Here is a 19,753-nt window from a genome sequence, read left to right on the forward strand (position 1 = left end):
CCTGTTAGGCTACTCTCCTATTTTCAGACAGCAAGATCAGGCTCAAGAACACTTATATTAACACTTTAATATCCTAAAATTAGAAGTGTAATAAAAACAAAAACAGGACTGTTACGCCTATTTCCGCTTTTATTAGAATACAAATACAAATACAGATAATTTTGCTGCCTCAACAAATACAGATACAAATACAAATACTGGGATCTCTGCACATGCCTATCATGTACCCAAACAACAAACACTATATTTCCAAGGAAATTAAAAAGTGCATAGTCCAAAAAAAAAAGCATTTAAGCGTGGAGACCTTGTGGAAATGAAGAATATTCAGAGAGAACTTAATCAAAATTTAAGGAAGGCCAGGAGGAAAGAGAAAGAGAAATTTGAAACTCACTGCTCATCAATGAATACCAAAAAACTGTGGGTTTCTATGAAATCTATGATGAACATGGTCCCAGCTAAAAAGTGTTCTAAACGAGGCTGTGAAGGCCAATGAACTAAATGACTTATGCAAGGTTTGAAACAGCAGATTTCTCGCAAGAGCAAAAAGTGGCTCTAGATATATTACTTGCATCTGACTGTCCAAAAATCACCATTGACCAGAATGTAGTACAGAGACTCTTCTCACGCACCTGCCCTAGGAAGGCTTCTGGTCCAGATGGCATCCCCGGGTTCCTGTTGAAGTCATGCAGTGAAGAGATGGCAGAGGCCTGGTGCCCCATCTACCAGAAGTCTTTGGACTTACATACTGTTCCTTCCATCTGGAAAAATTCTATTATTATTCCCGTTCCCAAAAAAGCATGCTGTAAGGAAAATAACGACCACTAACCAGTTGCTCTGACTTCTGTAGTTATGAAATGTTTTGCGAAAATCATCATCATCCTAGTGAAAACAGAAGTCATCTGTTCACTAGATCCATTTCAGTTTGTTTACAGGTGTAATAGAGGTACAGACGATGCTGTCACAGCCATGGTACATTTTATATCTAAGCACTTAGAGGATTCTGCTTCTTATGTATGTCTTTTATTTGTAGATTTTAGTTCAGCTTTTAATACTATACAGCCACATCAATTAGGTAGGAAGTTGGATGAGCTGAAGGTCCACCCTCTAATTATTAGATGGTACTACTCGTTCTTGACCAACCATAAGCGCAACAGGCCAATGTTAATGGTACACTGAACTCATTGTCATGTTCCTGGAAGGGACGTGGACATGTGCTTTGTGGCATGGTGCGTTATCCTGCTGGAAGTAGCCATTAGAAGATGGGTAGACCGTGTTCATAAAGGGGTGGTCAGCAACAATACTCAGGTAGGCTGTGGCATTTAAACAATGCTCAATTGGTATTAAGGTGCCTAGTGTGTGCCAAGAAAATGTTCCCCACACCATTACACCACCACCTCCAGCCTGAATCATTGACACAAGGCAGGATGGATCCATGGATTCATGTTCTTTACGCCAAACTCTTACCCTACCATCTGCATGTCACAGCAGAAATTGAGATTTGTCAGACCAGGCAATGTTTTTCCCAATCATCTACCATCCAGTTTTGGTGAGCCTGTGCCCACTGTAACCTCAGTTTCCTGTTCTTAGTTGACAGGAGTGGTACTCAGAGGGGCCCATCCACCTCAATGTTTGATGTGTTGTATGTTCAAAAATGCTTTTCTGCATAGCACTGATTGTTGTAACATGTGGTTATTTGGGTTACTGTTGCCTTCCTGTCAGCTTGGACCAGTCAGGCCATTCTCCTCTGACCTCTGTTGTTAACAAGGCATTTTCGCCCATAGAACTGCCGCTCGATGGATGTTGTGTTTTGTACCATTCTCTATACACTGTAGAGACTTGTGTCCCAGGAGATCAGCAGTTTCTGAGATATTCAAAAAACCTTGTCTGGCACCAACAATCATCCCACAGTCAAAGTCACTTAAATCAGATTTCCTACCCATTCTGATGTTTGGTCTGAACAGCAACTGAACCTCTTGAATATGTCTTCATGATTTTATGCATTGAGTTTCTGCCAGATGATTGGCTGATTAGATATTTGCATCATTAACAGATATTTAAAATGAGGTGATGGATGAAAAGGAGATATATCATTTTATTTTAAGTAAAAAATGAAGAAAATGACCCACTTAACAAAATGCCAAATCTACTGAAATAAATAAAGTGATTAAAAGATTTGAAATGCAATGATGGACCACAGACGTGCCAAATGGTTTAACCACTACAGCACACCTCCTCCTCAGCATCCATTATGGTGGAATATCAGACTGTATCTGTGATCAGCAGCACCCCCACCCCCTTTACAAAGACGATATGTACAGCATGCTTCTGACAAGCTGGAACCAGGAAGTCTATGCTGGGTTGTGTGCAACAGGACAGTTGCTGTCAGATGGTAATCTGCAAGCTCCAGTCAGGTGGTCCATGGAAAAGATATATGCAGTGCCTTGAAAAAGTATTCAGCCCCAAATACTGTTTCACAATTTGTCTCAGATTCCACATTTAAAATATATTAAAGTAATTTTTTTTCCACCTGGTCTGCACAGTGATGTACATCTTGACAAATTGAAAGAGACATCCAAAACTTTTCAAAGAATACAAGAAAAATTTCAAAGGCACTGAACATACCTCAGAGCTCAGTGCAGTCCATTATACAGAAATGGAAGAAATATGGAATTACAGCCACACTGCCTAGGGCAGGCCACCCCCACAAGCTTAGTCACTGAACAAGAATGGCACTTCTCAGAGAGGCTACTGTGATGCCAACTGTCACTCACTGAGCTACAGAAGTCAGTGGCTGCAACTGAAAATGATGTCTATCAGTCAACAATCTCTCAGCTATTGCACAAAAAGGGTGTTTATGGAAGAGTGGCAAGGAAGAAGCCCTTGCTGAAAAAAAAAAAAAACACATGCTTGCTCATAAAGACTTTGCAAAATGTCACTTGGTTGTGGAAATCATTTATGTGAGAGAAGGGTTGGGGGCAGAATACTTTTAAGGCACGGTAACTATGGAGATGCTTTACAAAAGCAAGCTCCCACTTACTCAGCTGCTGTGGAACTGAAAGTGGAACTTTTTGGCTCAGACACTAAGCAGTATGTGTGGCATAAAGATAACACTGCACATCAGCCAGGAAACACCATCCCCACAGTGAAATACACAGGTGGTAGCATCATGTTATGGGGGTGCTTTTCAGCAGCAGGGACTGGCAGTCTGGTCAAGATTGATGGGAAGATGAATGCTGCAAAATACATGGAGATTCTGGATAAAAACCTACTCCCCTCTGCTAGAAAGTGTAAACTAGGGAGGAAAGTTGTGTTTCAGTAGGACAACGACCCAAAGCACACTGCCAAAGCAACACTGGATTGGTTTAAAATGAAGAAAACTGACATTCTTGAATGGCCCAGTCAGAGTCTTGACCTTAACCCCATTGAACATCTGTTGAAAGACCTCAAAATTGCTGTCCACCGCTGCTCCCCAAAGAACCTGGTACAGCTAGAGCTGTTTTGCAAAGAGGAACAGACTAATATTGCTCCACCATGTTGTGCAATATTAATACAGACTTATCCAAAAAGACTGAAGGCTGAAATAGCCGCAAAAGGTGGTTCAGTAAAGTACTAAAGAATGGGGATGAACAATGATGTCGTTTGGTCCGATCATTCTATGCTACAGCCCCGAATATTGTAGACAAGCCCCAGGCAAACTTGGCTTAGCCCCAGATCTTTTCAATAGCTAGAAACGTCCCTGGGGATGAATACTTAAAATGTTGACATGTTAGTTCTTGATTTTTTTTATTCTTTAATGGTTTATGATTTTATTTCTTTTTTGAGCTGCACTGTTACAGAGTTAAGTGATTCACCAATAAAAAAAAAATTCCATCCAATTAGTCAAAATCTCTGGTTGTGGAAATCATTTGTGTGAAAAAGGTTTGGGGGCTGAATACTTTTTCCAGACACTGTATCTATGGAGATGCTTTACAAAAGTTCCCACCTACTCAGCTGCTGATGAATGTGTCCTCAATGCATGTATGTGCAAATGGGAAATTTCTCAAAGCTGAAAAGTTTGTTAAAATTCTGGTAATGTCTATTGAATACTTACCGACCCAGCTTGATCCAAACACAGTGCCATGAAGTGTCACGGGAGTGACCGGGACACAAACGCGGATGACGCGATCCTCAGGTTCAGGGCGTTTATTTGAACGGCAGGCAGTAGAGCGGTCAGAGACAGGCAGGGTTCAAAGCACAGAGAAGCAGTCCGGGGGCAAATCCAAAGTCGGTGTCTCGGGGCAGACAGGGTCAGGTACCAGGCAGGCGCGAAATCAGGCAATCGAATCCAGGCGGCAGGCAGAATCGTAGTCAGGATGCAGGCAGGAAAAGCGATAACAGCAGAACAAAACTACGGCAGGGACGAAACAGGTTGGTAACACTGAAACGAACTAGCAACAAGACAGAGACATGCAGGGAAGATATAGGGCTGGGGTGATGAGGAGATGGGATGCAGGTGGGCAGGCAGGCAGGTGAAGGCAATGAGGAAATCAGGTGGGCGGGGACCAGGCGGGGAGTGGGGCGGGGCGGGGCTGGAACACAAGGAAAACAAGAGCACATGGACAGGGGAAAACAAAACACCACAGCTAAGGGGGCGGAGCCCTGACAATGAAGTATCAGTACACAGCGGTGTTTTTTCTCCTGTCTTTTTATAACCCTGTCCAAGCAAAGCTCTGAAAATGTAACACTACATCCCTCTAAGCTTGAGATAAGCACCCATCTCCTCCAGTGCCCAATGGGAACCCTGGAAGATGGCAGGAGATATAGGGAACCAATAAAATCCCCCCCTCTCCAGATGACTGTCTCATTAGATTGGTCTCTGCTGTTCAGTGGTCCAGTTGCCTGGAAAGGGATTTATAAATAAACCCCAGAGAATAATTGGATCAACAGCATTTTATTTTACTTTGAGTGCATAGCATTGTTGCACACTGTGTGGTGATACTGAATTAAACCACAATGATATATATTCATAGGGGCAGCTTGGATGAAACAAAGAAGTTAATCATCCAATGACGCAAGCACGTTGAATATTAGTCTTTCATGTGCTTTAAAGCAAATACTAATAAACAATACAGGCTATGTTTTGTGATTGACTACAGCAGCCTTATCTTAATCTCCTGAGAGAGTGGAGATCCTTTTTGAGGATCCTCTGTTTGAGCAAGATGTAGGGTACAGCCTGATAAGGCATTGCACAGTTCAGGTCCTACAAAGCAGTCTTGTCCTATACCACACTGCATGGTATAATCCTAAACCACACTGCAGAGTAGCGCTCTATACCACACTCAGTACAGAGTACAGCCCTATACTACACTGTCCTATAGTGCACTGTCATATACTGTCATATAACACTGTGAAGTACAGTCCTGTGCCACACTGCAGAGTACAGTCCTATAACACACTGTCCTATATTGTGTATGTGTTTTAGCTACAGGAGTGTGTAACATTACGGGTGTCTTAGAGACTGTTTAAGAAATGTTACTGTGTTTGAGTTTTAACTAGCTGACTCTGTAATCAGCACAGATGTCTGAGAGACTGTGTAAGAGGTGTTATTGTGTATGGGTTTTAGCTACAGCATGTGTTGTCATCCTGCAGGTGACCTGGTGACCAGGGCAATGCTCCACCTCCAGCCCCTGCACATTAAAAACCACAGCAATGGGACCCCACTGCACCAGAGGGCGAGCTCCATCCACTGGCAGCCTGAGGCCCTCTACACCCTCTGCTACTTCATGCACTGCCCACAGATGGAGTGGGAGAATCCCAATGTGGAGCCCTCCAAGGTCACCCTGCACACAGAGAGGTACAGTGAGAGACCCCGTTCAACTCCCAACCTTACCCAAACACCCATACCATGGCCAGGCCCTAGACCAGCTCCAGGAAAGACCAGGAAATATCACCGTAAAATATGTGTTTATGACAGAATGAAGGAAATATCACCGTGACATGTGTGTTTATGACAGAGTGAGGGAAATATCACTGTGAAATGTGTAGTTATGACAGAGTGAGGGAAATATCACTGTGAGAGAGTGAGTAAGAGCTGGTGATGCTACACGCCCCACATGATGGAGTGTCTTGTGCATGTGCAGATTTGATTGTGGTGGCTGTCACGTCTGTCCTCCTCTGACAGTGGACAGAGAGGCCAGCAGACATTCATACGGTCCCAGAGATACGTAAGGGTTACCATTTTGAGCCATACCTTTATAGTGGTGTCCTGACACTGCTGCATGGTGCATTCATATCTCACCCTTTGTCTCATAAATGCAGTAAGTAGCTCTTCTACATGCTTTGTATCTCTGATCTTTTTAATGTTTATATATTTTTATGTTTTAAAGGGGTTTACATTATGGTGAGTTAAGTATGTGAAGTGATATGGAACCCAGCTGATATGTGATGGACACGGCATGTTTTTGATGAATAATCTTGGCATATACTTTTATATATTTTAAAATATTTAACAGCTTCATGGCAGGTCTCCATTGGCTGGCTCAGCGGTCTTTGCGTGTTTGTGTTAAACTCACATGCCTCCTGGTCCATGTGACACACATCCTGTCTGGGTGACCCCTGTGAGATCAGCACAGGAGAAGGGACCTGCTGACATATGTGCTCATATGTGGTACCTCTGACTCTGCTGTTTTCACAGTGAGAGTGGACTCCACATGCATTAGATCTGTGACAGGCTTTCAGAGGCACTTCACACTAAAAAGCAAAGAAAATGAGGAGAAAACACTGGGGTACATTTACCTTAACACCAATCCTCTAATGAAAAGCAGTGTCAGTGCCATAGATTTCAACAGTCACAGACACTTCCATTAAAGATAAAAAATACTTTTGGATGTGTTCAAATATTCTCCATCCAATGACTTAACTACGTGCCTTTTGCACATATTTAACTGTATATTTAATGATTACTGTGCCGCTGGATGTGATTGTGTGATGGAAAGCCTGACAGCTTTCAAGGGAATAGGCTGGAAATGCTGGGAGGGGACAGAAAACAGGAAGTAGGATGCAGGCCTATTTTCTGATGAGTCCTGCGAGTTCACCATGTTGCTGATTGCAGAGTCCGTAGGAGCACATTTGTCAAATAGCGGAGCTGCGAAGGACACCACTATTTGTTTTCTTTGAGCTGGAAGTCTTTGCAGACTTAGTAGCTTTATGGAGAAACCTGCTATTGGGTAGTTACTGAGAATGAAAACAAATATGAGTAAACTTTGAACTCTAAGAGCATCTTTTTTAATTCATATTTTTATTGCTGTTTTCAAACTGGGTGCAATGTAGCAAGCCTGCTTAAGTTATCCTGCTTAACACCAGGCACTTGCTGTGAGCCCAATCCATGCACTATTGTAGCCACTTCATGCATTCATATCCCTAATACACTGTAACAAAAAGAATAAAAGACTAAAGAAACAAAAGTGCACTATCAGTATTTTATTGCACTTGTAAGTACAAATGACTTTAATTTTAATTTAACTTTTTATTTTAATATTCCTAAAACTACACAGAGCACCGTAATATATTTTTATGTTTCTCAAAGGAGCACAAGCATCAGTTTTATTCATATCTTATAATAATCAAAAAATAAAATCCTACAAAAGTAATCATGCATCATGTTTCCATTGTTCCATGTGTCCAAGATCTGTCCCTGGGTACAAAAGGAGTTGACAGAAGAAGTCAAACAGCTCCACACAAATTCCAGAGAAATTACATGGTAATTTACCTCTTCAGGCCAGCTGATATGTATAAAATATTGAAATGATAGTGAACCGACTGTGCATTGCTAGGAGCCCAAGAAATTCAAGGGCAACAACTGGAGATTGTGTCTTTTTCAAGATAGTCTGGAATCTTCCTGATACAAGGTTTTACAAACTAGCACTGTATGGTGCTACATAACAGTGTTCATGCTAGAGCTGCAAGCAGGAAGCCTTTTCTGAAGTCACAACAGGTAAAGAAGTGGTATCAATGTACCTGGCTGCATCTTAATGACAAGTCTGTGGGACCCTGTTTGATGATTAGATGAAACAAGTTTATATTTACAAACCTGCTGACCATGTTTCTTTTATGTCAAAAAGGATGAAGCTCATGTTTAGCAGGACTTCATCCCCTCTGTGGGAGATCTTTGAAGGACATTGTCTCTTCTGTGAGAGATATATGAAGAACACTATCCTCTGTGAGAGATATATGAAGGAAAGTGTCCTCTCTGTTAGAGATCTGGGAAGGATCTTGTACTCTACTTCTCCTAATGCTTTGGTTAGATTATGGTGGGGGGATTCAAATTTATGTCATGACATTTTTTGGGCAACTGGGATTCTAATAATCTAAAAGTCCAAAACAGGGCTGCATAAAAAAGAGAAAAGCATTCAAAAAGAGTGTGAAAAAATTAGATCATTGGCATTTTGTGAAATATGTGGCTGCCATCCATCCATTTCCTCTGTTAAATCTTATCTTTATTATAGTTCATCTTGAGAGCATTTGGAGTCCATTGTAATGTATCATGTGGTTATCACTTACTGTGTATAGGGAACTGGTGCCTGAAAGTAATTTGAAGCTTTCTGGGTAACTGATAGAAATATTATAATATGATACATATTTGAAAATGAACCCCAGGTAGTGTTTTTCTGTAAGTGCACAGAGAGTAAATGAGCCATTGAAGGCTTTATTAAGATTTATGAACATTTGGTGCATCCAGCCAAACACTCCCTCAAGTCTTATTTTCACACAAGGTCCCATTTAACCTTTGCATAAATCCTTATCGGCGTCTCTCTGAGGAAATGTAATGTATTTTTGCATCCATTTATACAATCAAGGTTCACAGGTAATGAATCACAAAAGATTTTATGAAAAAGGGTAAGGTTCCCTTTAATGCCTAGTGTATAATGACTTTCCTTGGTAATGAGCTGTGAAACACTAGAGGGCAATAGGGAGGCACTGCTGTGTGTCTGAGAGTCACATTAGAGGGCTAATAATACTAATACTGCATTATGTTAGCTACTGGACACTCTCCTATATGAAAGAGGGTTAGGGTTAGGGTTAGGGGAAAGAATTTATTTTAGAAGAATGTACTTATTGGAAGGAAGAATTTATCAGAATTTACATGAATATCTGGTGAAGTATGAAAGCCCTAGTGTAGGTTTAATGCATTACCATCACATGTGGCATGTTTTTAAAAATGTATCAGTTATTAGCACTTTTATGTATGCAATTTGGTTTACATGTTGTATAACATGTTTTTCAACACTATGCATTTGAAATTTAAAACATGACTTTATGTGAAGTAATAGTGCCTTGTCACTCTTCACTCAACTCATGGCTTCCACAATCTTTTTCTAAAATAATGAGGTTTGAGAAAAGAAGTTTTGGGGAAAAAAAATACCACTGGCACAGAGAACAGAAAAGGTTCTCGCATAAAGACATAAAGCTTGTTTTCAAGATGGACCATAAATAAATTTAAAGTAATTAAAGCAGGAATAATCCCACTGCAGATATCTACGTGCTTGAGGCAGGAAGAAATGCTTGACAAGGATGTCTTTCACAGTCAATTTAAGATCTGAGCAGGAGAATCTGATAGTGTTATAATGTTTCCCCACTTCTGAATTTACAGTTTTTTTCAATTGCTTAAGCACAATTTTGAAAACAGGGCCCGGTTTTTCAAAACACTTCACACAATTAGCACAACACTACACCCAAGTAGCACAACACCTCAGATCATTTGCAAAATGGAACACTTAAGTCAAAACTATACAATTTCTTATAAAAACCCTATTTTCTTGTCATAACATAAACACATCCATCATATGGTCTGATTCTGTTTGAATCAGTTAAACACTCCTGCTCTCAACCTAAAACACTTTTAGCATTTACACAGAGAAAGTGTAAAAATAAATTCAACACTACATGACACCAATTGTGCAGACCAATGAAAAAATTTATTTATTTTCATATACTCAAGTCAGTGAATACTGAACATTTCTACAAAACATTCATAACAAAACATTTTCCAGTTTTCATACAGTATTACTGAACGTACCATTGCACTGTAAGCTTACAGTAGTACTGTAACATAAATTACATGTCCAGTTCAGTACTGACAAAAAGAAAACTAAACATGATCTCTCCGCCTAGCTGGATCTGGCCACAGGGCCTTGTCAACATCACAGGCTATATTTTCATTTGCAAGGCAACGTGGGAAGAATCTTTTGGAGTGACAAATCCACCCTAGTATTGATGCTGCATCAATTTGATCACATGCTTCCTCCATAGCTTGAATGAGGGGCATCTTCCACCGCCATGCTGAGAAGAACTCCTCGATGGGGAGTTCTTCTCCTGTGTGAATATGGGGCCCCTCCCTCCTTGGTGTTCTCGACGTTCAATCCTATGTAGGCCAAACAAAATACATGTAGCTTACCGTAAAATGATACAGGAATAGGTACCAAAACTGTTGATATAGTACATGCAGTAAGCTATGTATTTTCTGTTGACAGAAGATAAGTTTCTCACCTGTGCTCTTGATGAAATGTCCGAACTATTGATGCCACCGTGTACCTGCTTAGGTTAGGCTGTACTCTCAGTCCAGCCTCCCTCAGTGTTAGTCCGTGGTTTATTACATGGTCCACAAGTGTAGCACGAATTTCATTAGACAGATTTGGTTGTCTTCTTCTTTGTGCACATCCTACCCCTCCTCCAGGTATTCCTCTCCCTCTACCTCTTCCTCTTCCTCTACCTCTACCTTGGCCTCTTCCTCCACCTTGTTCTCTCCGGATTCCCCCTCTCATCCGCACTCTCCCTCTTCCTCTGACACCGTCCATTTTTGTTGAAGACAGGTGAACTTACCTGTTGCCTTTTTATAGTGCTTAAAGCTGATTGGTGTGTCTACAATTAAGCACCTGTGTGTGTGCACACCTGGTGGCTGTGTTTAACCAATTGGTTCATGGGTGTGTTCATTGGAAAGCCTTTGCTTTGAAATTGCAAGGAAATGGCATCATGATAAATTTCTGACAATGTGCTTACAGTTGTGCAAATCTGGGCTGGTGTTTTGCTCCTTGAGTGTAAGGTTTTGCTAATTGTGGGAAAGTTTTAATTTTAGTGTGTAAGCAATCGTAAAAAACTGTAAGTGAAAGACGGATTTGTGATCTATCCATTAACGTTTGCACTCAGTAGGCACAGAATCACATTTTCTTCACCCACTCTGAATTTTGAATGACTTGCCCTCAGTAACATCATTTAATGTGCATGACTTATTGCTGCCCATGACTGCAGTGGGTTGATAACCATTAACACAGTTCTGTGAGATGTGTTGTATTCTATGAGCTCTCATATTCCATTCTATAAGATCTCTCAGTACAGCTGTGAATGCAGTAGGTTTCTGGCAAAGAAGCACTTTAAGCTTTTATTGGTAATATGTGTGAGCTCTTGGAATAAGGGGAATGCAGTCAGGACAACTTCAGTTAATCATACTGTACACAGCCTTGCCTGTCAGCGCCACAGTGGAGACTGGATTCGTATTATTACAGCTGGTCACGTTTTGGCTTGCTGCTGACTGGAAAATAATATGATTTCAGTGCAGCAACATTCTGTGGGCATGTAACAAACAAGAAGTTTTATATTTAACATTTTCATATTTATGACTGTGATGATGATGAACCCCCCCCCCCCCCCCCCCGCCATATTGAAGCCTGTACTATTATCCACCAATTCCTACTCCCAACATAAATCACACACAAACTCACACAGATCTGCACAGTCACTTTACTTGTATAACAGTCTACATCATATCCTGTGGAATTTATATTTGTATTTTTATATTTATATTTTTATATTTCTAAGCCTACCATGTGCCTTGATGCCCTTGCTGTAAATATTTGTAGCTTGTTCTGTCTCTAATGTCACACATTTTTATTTATGTCTGTGGTATTGAGCCGTTTGTGTTGATTGTATATCTGTGAAAATTCTTGTTCTTGTCTCTCAGTGTCACTGTGTTACGTCGAACTGTTGTATTGTCACCGTGGGCCTGAGAGAAACGTAATTTCAATCCCCCGTATGTCCTGTGCATATTGGAGAATTGATAATAAAGCTGACTTTGGCTTTGACTTTTGACTTTGATGATGTTTTTGGTACCTTGGGAATACAGGCAGTGATCCTCTGGCTGTAGCCTCAATGAATGGTCCCAGCTGAGTCTGATGGTGAATGAAGTGTGGTGCAATTGTGAAACACTGCAATCTGTCTCTCTCTGTAGGCCATTCCTGGTACTGCCACCCCTCATGGAGTGGATCCGGGTGGCAGTGGCGCATGCAGAGCACCGACGCAGCTTCTCGGTGGACAGCGATGACGTGCGGCAGGCGGCACGGCTTCTTCTGCCCGGGGTGGACTGCGAGCCACGCCAGATCAGGTACAGCACGGCGTGGGCATGGCTGACCAGGGCCACACACACACACTTACACACACACATGTATGTGCACATGCTATTAGAACTGCAGTTAGGTGTGCCTCACCAGTGCAATATTAGATTTGTGCCCCTTGTGCCCCTCTCCAGTTGTGCCTAAATCCAGGATCACACTGAAGCTTCAGTCCCTTCCTCTCCACAGTGAGATATTTTAAACATTTCAGATGCAGTACATTTTAGTTGTATATCGATTACAGTTTTGTTCAATTGCTTAAGCACAATTTTGAAAACAGGGCCCGGTTTTTCAAAACACTTCACACAATTAGCACAACACTACACCCAAGTAGCACAACACCTCAGATCATTTGCAAAATGGAACACTTAAGTCAAAACTATACAATTTCTTATAAAAACCCTATTTTCTTGTCATAACAAACACATCCATCATATGGTCTGATTCTGTTTGAATCAGTTAAACACTCCTGCTCTCAACCTAAAACACTTTTAGCATTTACACAGAGAAAGTGTAAAAATAAATTCAACACTACATGACACCAATTGTGCAGACCAATGAAAAAATTTATTTATTTTCATATACTCAAGTCAGTGAATACTGAACATTTCTACAAAACATTCATAACAAAACATTTTCCAGTTTTCATACAGTATTACTGAACGTACCATTGCACTGTAAGCTTACAGTAGTACTGTAACATAAATTACATGTCCAGTTCAGTACTGACAAAAAAAGAAAACTAAACATGATCTCTCCGCCTAGCTGGATCTGGCCACAGGGCCTTGTCAACATCACAGGCTATATTTTCATTTGCAAGGCAACGTGGGAAGAATCTTTTGGAGTGACAAATCCACCCTTGTATTGATGCTGCATCAATTTGATCACATGCTTCCTCCATAGCTTGAATGAGGGGCATCTGGACATAGGGCTGGAGATCATAAACCTTCCACCGCCATGCTGAGAAGAACTCCTCGATGGGGTTTAGGAAAGGGGAGTATGGTGGAAGGTATTGAACTGTAAATTGTGGGTGTTGATGAAACCAGTTTTGGACCAGAGCAGAACGATGGAAGGATACATTGTCCCAGACGACAATGTATTGCATCTGGTCCCTTTGGTTTGCTGCTGTGATAATATTGTGTAATCTGTCTAAAAATGTAAGAATGAGGTCAGTGTTGTAAGGACCCAAGTTGGCATGGCGGTAGTGGACCCCATTCTATGTAATGGCAGCACAAAGGGTAATGTTACCCCGACGTTGCCCTGGTACATTGGCAATAGCCCTGTGGCCAATGATGTTTCTTCCCCTTCTTCTCACTGTTGTCAGGTTAAATCCAGCCTAATCAATGTATATAAACTCATGCGGGACTTCCTCCTCTTCCATTTGCAAAACTCTCTGAAATACAGCAAAAGATCACATTCTGTAGATCAATATACTGTAGGTCTGCTATACAGTAAAATTACATGCACAGTAAAAAGGTTGTGTGCGCAGTACACAATACTACAGTCAGTGAACAAAACTTACCTTCACATATTCACGCCGCAGGACTTTCACCCTGTCTGAATTTCTTTCAAATGGCACTCTATACAGTTGTTTCATCAGAACTTGATGTTTTTTAAGGATACGGGCTATTGTTGACAGAGAGACCTGTTGGATATTACTGAAAATTGTGTGATCATTGACAATATGGGTTTGAATTTCTCTAAGTCTGATTGCATTATTGGCCAAAACGAGGTTTATGATCTCTTTTGCTCCTGTGTGAATATGGGGCCCCTCCCTCCTTGGTGTTCTCGACGTTCAATCCTATGTAGGCCAAACAAAATACATGTAGCTTACCGTAAAATGATACAGGAATAGGTACCAAAACTGTTGATATAGTACATGCAGTAAGCTATGTATTTTCTGTTGACAGAAGATAAGTTTCTCACCTGTGCTCTTGATGAAATGTCCAAACTATTGATGCCACCGTGTACCTGCTTAGGTTAGGCTGTACTCTCAGTCCAGCCTCCCTCAGTGTTAGTCCGTGGTTTATTACATGGTCCACAAGTGTAGCACGAATTTCATTAGACAGATTTGGTTGTCTTCTTCTTTGTGCACATCCTACCCCTCCTCCAGGTCTTCCTCTCCCTCTACCTCTTCCTCTTCCTCTACCTTGGCCTCTTCCTCCACCTTGTTCTCTCCGGATTCCCCCTCTCATCTGCACTCTCCCTCTTCCTCTGACACCGTCCATTTTTGTTGAAGACAGGTGAACTTACCTGTTGCCTTTTTATAGTGCTTAAAGCTGATTGGTGTGTCTACAATTAAGCACCTGTGTGTGTGCACACCTGGTGGCTGTGTTTAACCAATTGGTTCATGGGTGTGTTCATTTGAAAGCCTTTGCTTTGAAATTGCAAGGAAATGGCATCATGATAAATTTCTGTGTCAAATGTATACAAGTGTGTTTAGTGTTTTGCAAATCACTGTGTGTAGTGTTTTGCAAAAAGTGTGAAGCTGACAATGTGCTTACAGTTGTGCAAATCTGGGCCAGTGTTTTGCTCCTTGAGTGTAAGGTTTTGCTAATTGTGGGAAAGTTTTCATTTTAGTGTGTAAGCAATCGTAAAAAACTGTAAGAGATGGTGATTCCAGGTCATGCTTAGTTAAAGTAAACCTGCTTATCAATAAAAGTATATACTTGAGATAAGAGATGAGAACTGCTTTTTTCTGTCCACACAAAAAACATAAAACAAACTGGATTCTTGATCCAGTTAGTTTGATGTTTTTTTATTAAAATAATTACTGTCCATTTATCTCAGCTTGTTAGCATGAAAATACTAATTATGTATTGTATTTATGCCAGAATGTGAGTCATTTAGTTTATTGATGGTTGAGTTATTAAGAATACAGTTAGGAGATATAGATAGATAGATAGACAATACTGTATTGATCCAAAACGGAAATTGCCTTGACAACAGTCAAGCATGTTGGGAACAGAGGTACACAACATAAATAAACATAAAACAATGGGACAATAAATAGACCAATAAATACTGCAACTGCAACTGCACCATTAAAGTAACAAATTGCAGAAGTTCAGTAATGTCCATAAGTGAGCTTCTTGCACATATTGCACTTCAATATATTGCACTTACATATATGTCTGTGGAACGATCCACATGTGCTTTGTATCTTTGCATAGCTGAGTGTTGCAAAGACCAATGCATAAATTTGTAATGCATTCAGACAAGGACTCGATATTGCAATGCTTCCTTTTTTCTTTCCGGAAAAATCTTTTCTTGTCTGCTAAGTGTCGTAAGATGGAATTGAGTGTGCAGGGACCAGGGGAGGTAATCTCACTTGTTTTGCCACCCAGGACGGACGACTGCTTCTGCGCCTCCCACAAGCTGGATGCGGTCTCTACAGAGGCCCGGTTCCTGCAGGATCTGGGTTTCCGCATGCTCAACTGCGGCCGCACTGACCTAGTCAAGCAGGCCCTCAACTTGCTGGGTCCAGGAGGCATCAACAGCATGAGTGAGCAGGTCAGAGACACACCTATGCCCACATCAGTGACCATGCCCCTCACCAGACCCCTGCACCAGGGCACCCAGAACTCTTACTGAACACTTACAACACAAGCACAGATACACACACTTCAATACACCAGTACAGAGCTGCAGCGTGTAGCTACATTACTGAACACTTCAACACACCAGCATACATTTGATCTACTGTGAAGCTCAGAGCTCCAAAACATTTCTGCATTACTGCTGAACATAACAACATGGAGATTTTAATTTGTTCAAATACCACAAAATAGTTGGATCTGTATCCTCCCCTTAGAATTGCAGGTATCATTGAAGATTTTCTGTGTGCTCTGCAAGTGCTGTCTTCTGACTCTGGCCGCTCTATTAGAAGAAACTCAAATCCCAAGCCCAGATCCTCAAGATTTTCTCAGTAATCTGCTCTAAGATGGAGTTTACCACAAGGATCTTTTATGTAGTGAATGAGTTATGCAGTGGATTTAGAACAAAGCCTGCATTAAAACAGATATTTCTAATGAAGCCATGTATTGTATTTGATTCAGGACTGCTAATTTCCTAATGAAATGGAACCCCGTCTCATTTTGGCCTCCTTTCCCAGGGTTCCTTGTGTGAATCCTCACCTTATTTGAGCCATTCTTTTTGCTGCTCTCTCTTCTAGAAGTGCCACAGCAGGTGGATAATGAGGTTTTAGGGTGAACCTATGAATGGCTTTTCAGCACTTGCAGGCTAGCCACCATCAGCTGAGAACAATACTGTAAACTAAAAGTATAGACCCAATACAGACAGACATGCAGGGATAGACAAAGAGAGACTGACAGAGATTAAAACATGCAGAGATGCCCTAGCACAGATAGGAGTAGAAGAAATTTCATCTTGGAACCTATAGATGAAATACACTTACTGCATATATTAGATTGATTAACAGGGTGGTTTTGTTTAATTTTGTTTTTGGGAGCTCCCCTTTGCTGCTCTGCATATTTCCTGTGTGACTGTCATTTTGTCCTAGAGGTGAGAAGCTGTATGTCCCACAAATCAGAGAGGGTTGGGGGGAGTCTTATCTTAATATTACCACTTAGCTTCTGCTTCTGTGCTATATCAATGGATGTGTGACAGAGAGGTGTGATGTTCCTTTCACTTGGGCTCCTAAATCAAGGTCACATGCTAGTGTGTTGAATCCTCTTTTATAAACGTCCAATGACATATGTTGACATATATGGTAGTGGGTCCCACTGGGTCAGCATATGTGTGCTTGTGTATGTTTTGTGTGGGAGTATGTGACATAGCCTGTGTCAGTGTTTACCCCATCATGCTTTCAGCCTGTGGGTGCCTGTGGTGTGGGGAAGGGGTTTGGAACTCTCTACTCCGATGCCTGCTTTCTTTTAGCAGATTTTGGGGTGGGCAAAGCTTGATAGAATGGCTTTTAAGGTAGCTGAGACTGAATGGTTTGGACACTGCTGTTCAACATGAGGAACACGTGGAAAGCAAACACTGAGTTTATAGTGTAGAGTCTGGTGCATACTTTACTCCTATTCACATATTTTACAGTTGACAACATCAGCAGTATTTACTGTAGAAACAGAGAGGCCTATTACAATATTGACTGTAGAAACAGACAGGCCTGTTACAGTACTGACTGCAGAAACAGTCAGGTCTGTTACAGTATTAACTGTAGAACCAGGCAGGCCTGTTACAGTACTGACTACTGAAACAGAGGTTTCAGCAGTCAGTAGAACCTGTTACATGACTGCAGTGTAGACATGCTGTATCCCCACATGTGTGGTAAGTCACCCTGCTGAGTAGATGCTGTGACGTGTAGCAAGTTGTCTCTCTCACTGTGTCATCTCGCATCCAGGGCATGACCCCACTCATGTACGCCTGCATCCGTGGGGATGAAGCCATGGTCCAGATGCTGCTAGACGCTGGAGCTGACATCAACAGTGAGGTACAGTAGGTCCTGACCAACCATGGGGGGCAACACATCCTCCTCGCTATCAGTGTGGAACCAGTCTTATAGGTCCGTCACTTTGGTGTAAGACGGGAGAAAACCCCAAATTGAGTTGTCCCTTGTCTCTCCCACCCCCTCCCTGCCTGTCAGCATGTCATGTGACTGGTCAGGGTCCATAAAACGCTGACCACCATGCAGTCCCTCCCAGCCCAGCAAGAGACTCATCACATAGGCAGCAGTATGGAGTGGACTCTGCCAGATGGTTTTGAGTTTGTGCATATTCAGAATGCTGCTTGACCAAGAGGTACTGGAATCAATTTTGTCTGTTTGCCTGTGTGTGCAGAGCTTTGCTCCTCATGATAGCAGTGTCTGCTAAGAGAATCACAACCAAGTGAGTGCTCAACAGAACATTCATTTGAAAGTCCAATGGGACTGCTTCATGGTTAATGGGATTTTCCTCTTGAAACATGAAAAGGCACAAAGGTATTATGGTGGAAAATGCTTCATGGATCTGACCCAATTAGCAACCCCTGTATTGACTTGTTGTGACTGTCTCACTTGTCAGCTGTTGTGTCAGAGCACTTAATTTGGATGTGGAAGTTCAGGGTTGATTCTAGAAAGCACCACAAGCATTTTAGAAGTGGCATGACCAAGCAAGACCTGCTAGCAGTTTACAAAACATGTGCTTGAAATGTCACGGTTGGCTGTAGGGGTCAGAACTAGCTGTAAATGTTAGAATTCCATTCAAATCAATGTGAAAATGGATAATCAACAGTTAGCAAGTGGTAGCTTCACTTGTGATGAGTCTCCAGTTGCTGGCTTGCAGTAGAGCACTTCTCAGAACATGCTCAAATGGATCATGTTACCAGTTACCTCTTTCTACCCATATGCCATGGCAGCCTAGGTACTGGTATAAAGTAGCTTTAACTCCCTGAGCCAGCAGTAAATGACACAGTTTGGAAGAAGGGAGAGAAGTGTGCTGCCTTTGTTCATGACTCACCACGCAGTCACACAACATTGTTAGGTCTCGCAGATTATTCATGCTGCCCCTTTAGCTTGTGATAAGAACTGAGATGAGACAGAGGGCATTGAGACAATATGCAGTGGTTTGGAGAAGTGATGGCTAGGGAGCAAAGAGGAGTGCAGCTCAGTTCCCAAACGAGGCAGGCTGCCCAGTGTTCAGGTCTGTGCCCCAACACCAGTGTGTTCAGTATTGCCCGCTGGTCATCCCAGCCTCCTTCTTACACCCCCGCCCCCCACCCCCCCTGCACTTGCTTTTGCTGAGTAGACTGGCGGTATTAATTGCTGTATTTCTCTCCTGAACCTTACCTATGACTTCCCAGGTGCCAAACACAGTACACAAGCACCCCTCAGTTTATCCTGAATCGCGCCAGGGGACTCCACTAACTTTCGCTGTGTTACATGGACACATCCCTGTTGTGCAGGTAGTGATGTTTTGAACTGTGATTCTACTAACTTGCCATCTATAGGCACTGTACATTAATGGGTTATTATGATGCAATATCATAATAATGGCAAAATATGTCAATTTTCTCCTTGGTCTTTTTGTGTAAACATTGAATGTTGATGTGGGATTTATTTAACCTGAGCTGGGCTCACCACATAAAGCACACTGCAGAGTCATGCTCAAATTGTGCAGCATTTGCCATTAAATGGAATTGTTTAGCTTTAAACTCCACAGCGCAGAACATCAGCCTTTATGATCATTACATACCCAAATGCTTTCTGAGTGCCAAACAATGAGTCATGAGCTTGACAATCTAAACAGCCCACAGAATCAACACCAGGCCCACACTGATAGGAGGAATCTAACTTGAAGATACATATAGACACTGACATATTTGTGTGCATA

The 19,753-nt window shown here is 41.8% G+C and overlaps 1 protein-coding gene across 3 annotated transcripts in view; it reads left to right on the forward strand.

Annotated features, from left to right (window-relative positions):
- LOC118770393 (ankyrin repeat and BTB/POZ domain-containing protein BTBD11-A-like) overlaps window positions 1-19,753 on the forward strand; it is a 178,857-nt gene that overhangs the window by 141,135 nt on the left and 17,969 nt on the right. For all 3 annotated transcript variants that reach the window (XM_036518038.1, XM_036518035.1, XM_036518036.1), the window contains 5 exons: window positions 5,629-5,833; window positions 12,260-12,412; window positions 15,767-15,932; window positions 17,788-17,877; window positions 19,224-19,325. In XM_036518038.1, the coding sequence (XP_036373931.1) occupies window positions 5,629-5,833; window positions 12,260-12,412; window positions 15,767-15,932; window positions 17,788-17,877; window positions 19,224-19,325 (716 nt within the window). The remainder of the gene's footprint in view (window positions 1-5,628; window positions 5,834-12,259; window positions 12,413-15,766; window positions 15,933-17,787; window positions 17,878-19,223; window positions 19,326-19,753) is intronic.

This window comes from Megalops cyprinoides, chromosome 23 (assembly GCF_013368585.1).
Source record: "Megalops cyprinoides isolate fMegCyp1 chromosome 23, fMegCyp1.pri, whole genome shotgun sequence".
Taxonomy (NCBI): domain Eukaryota; kingdom Metazoa; phylum Chordata; class Actinopteri; order Elopiformes; family Megalopidae; genus Megalops; species Megalops cyprinoides.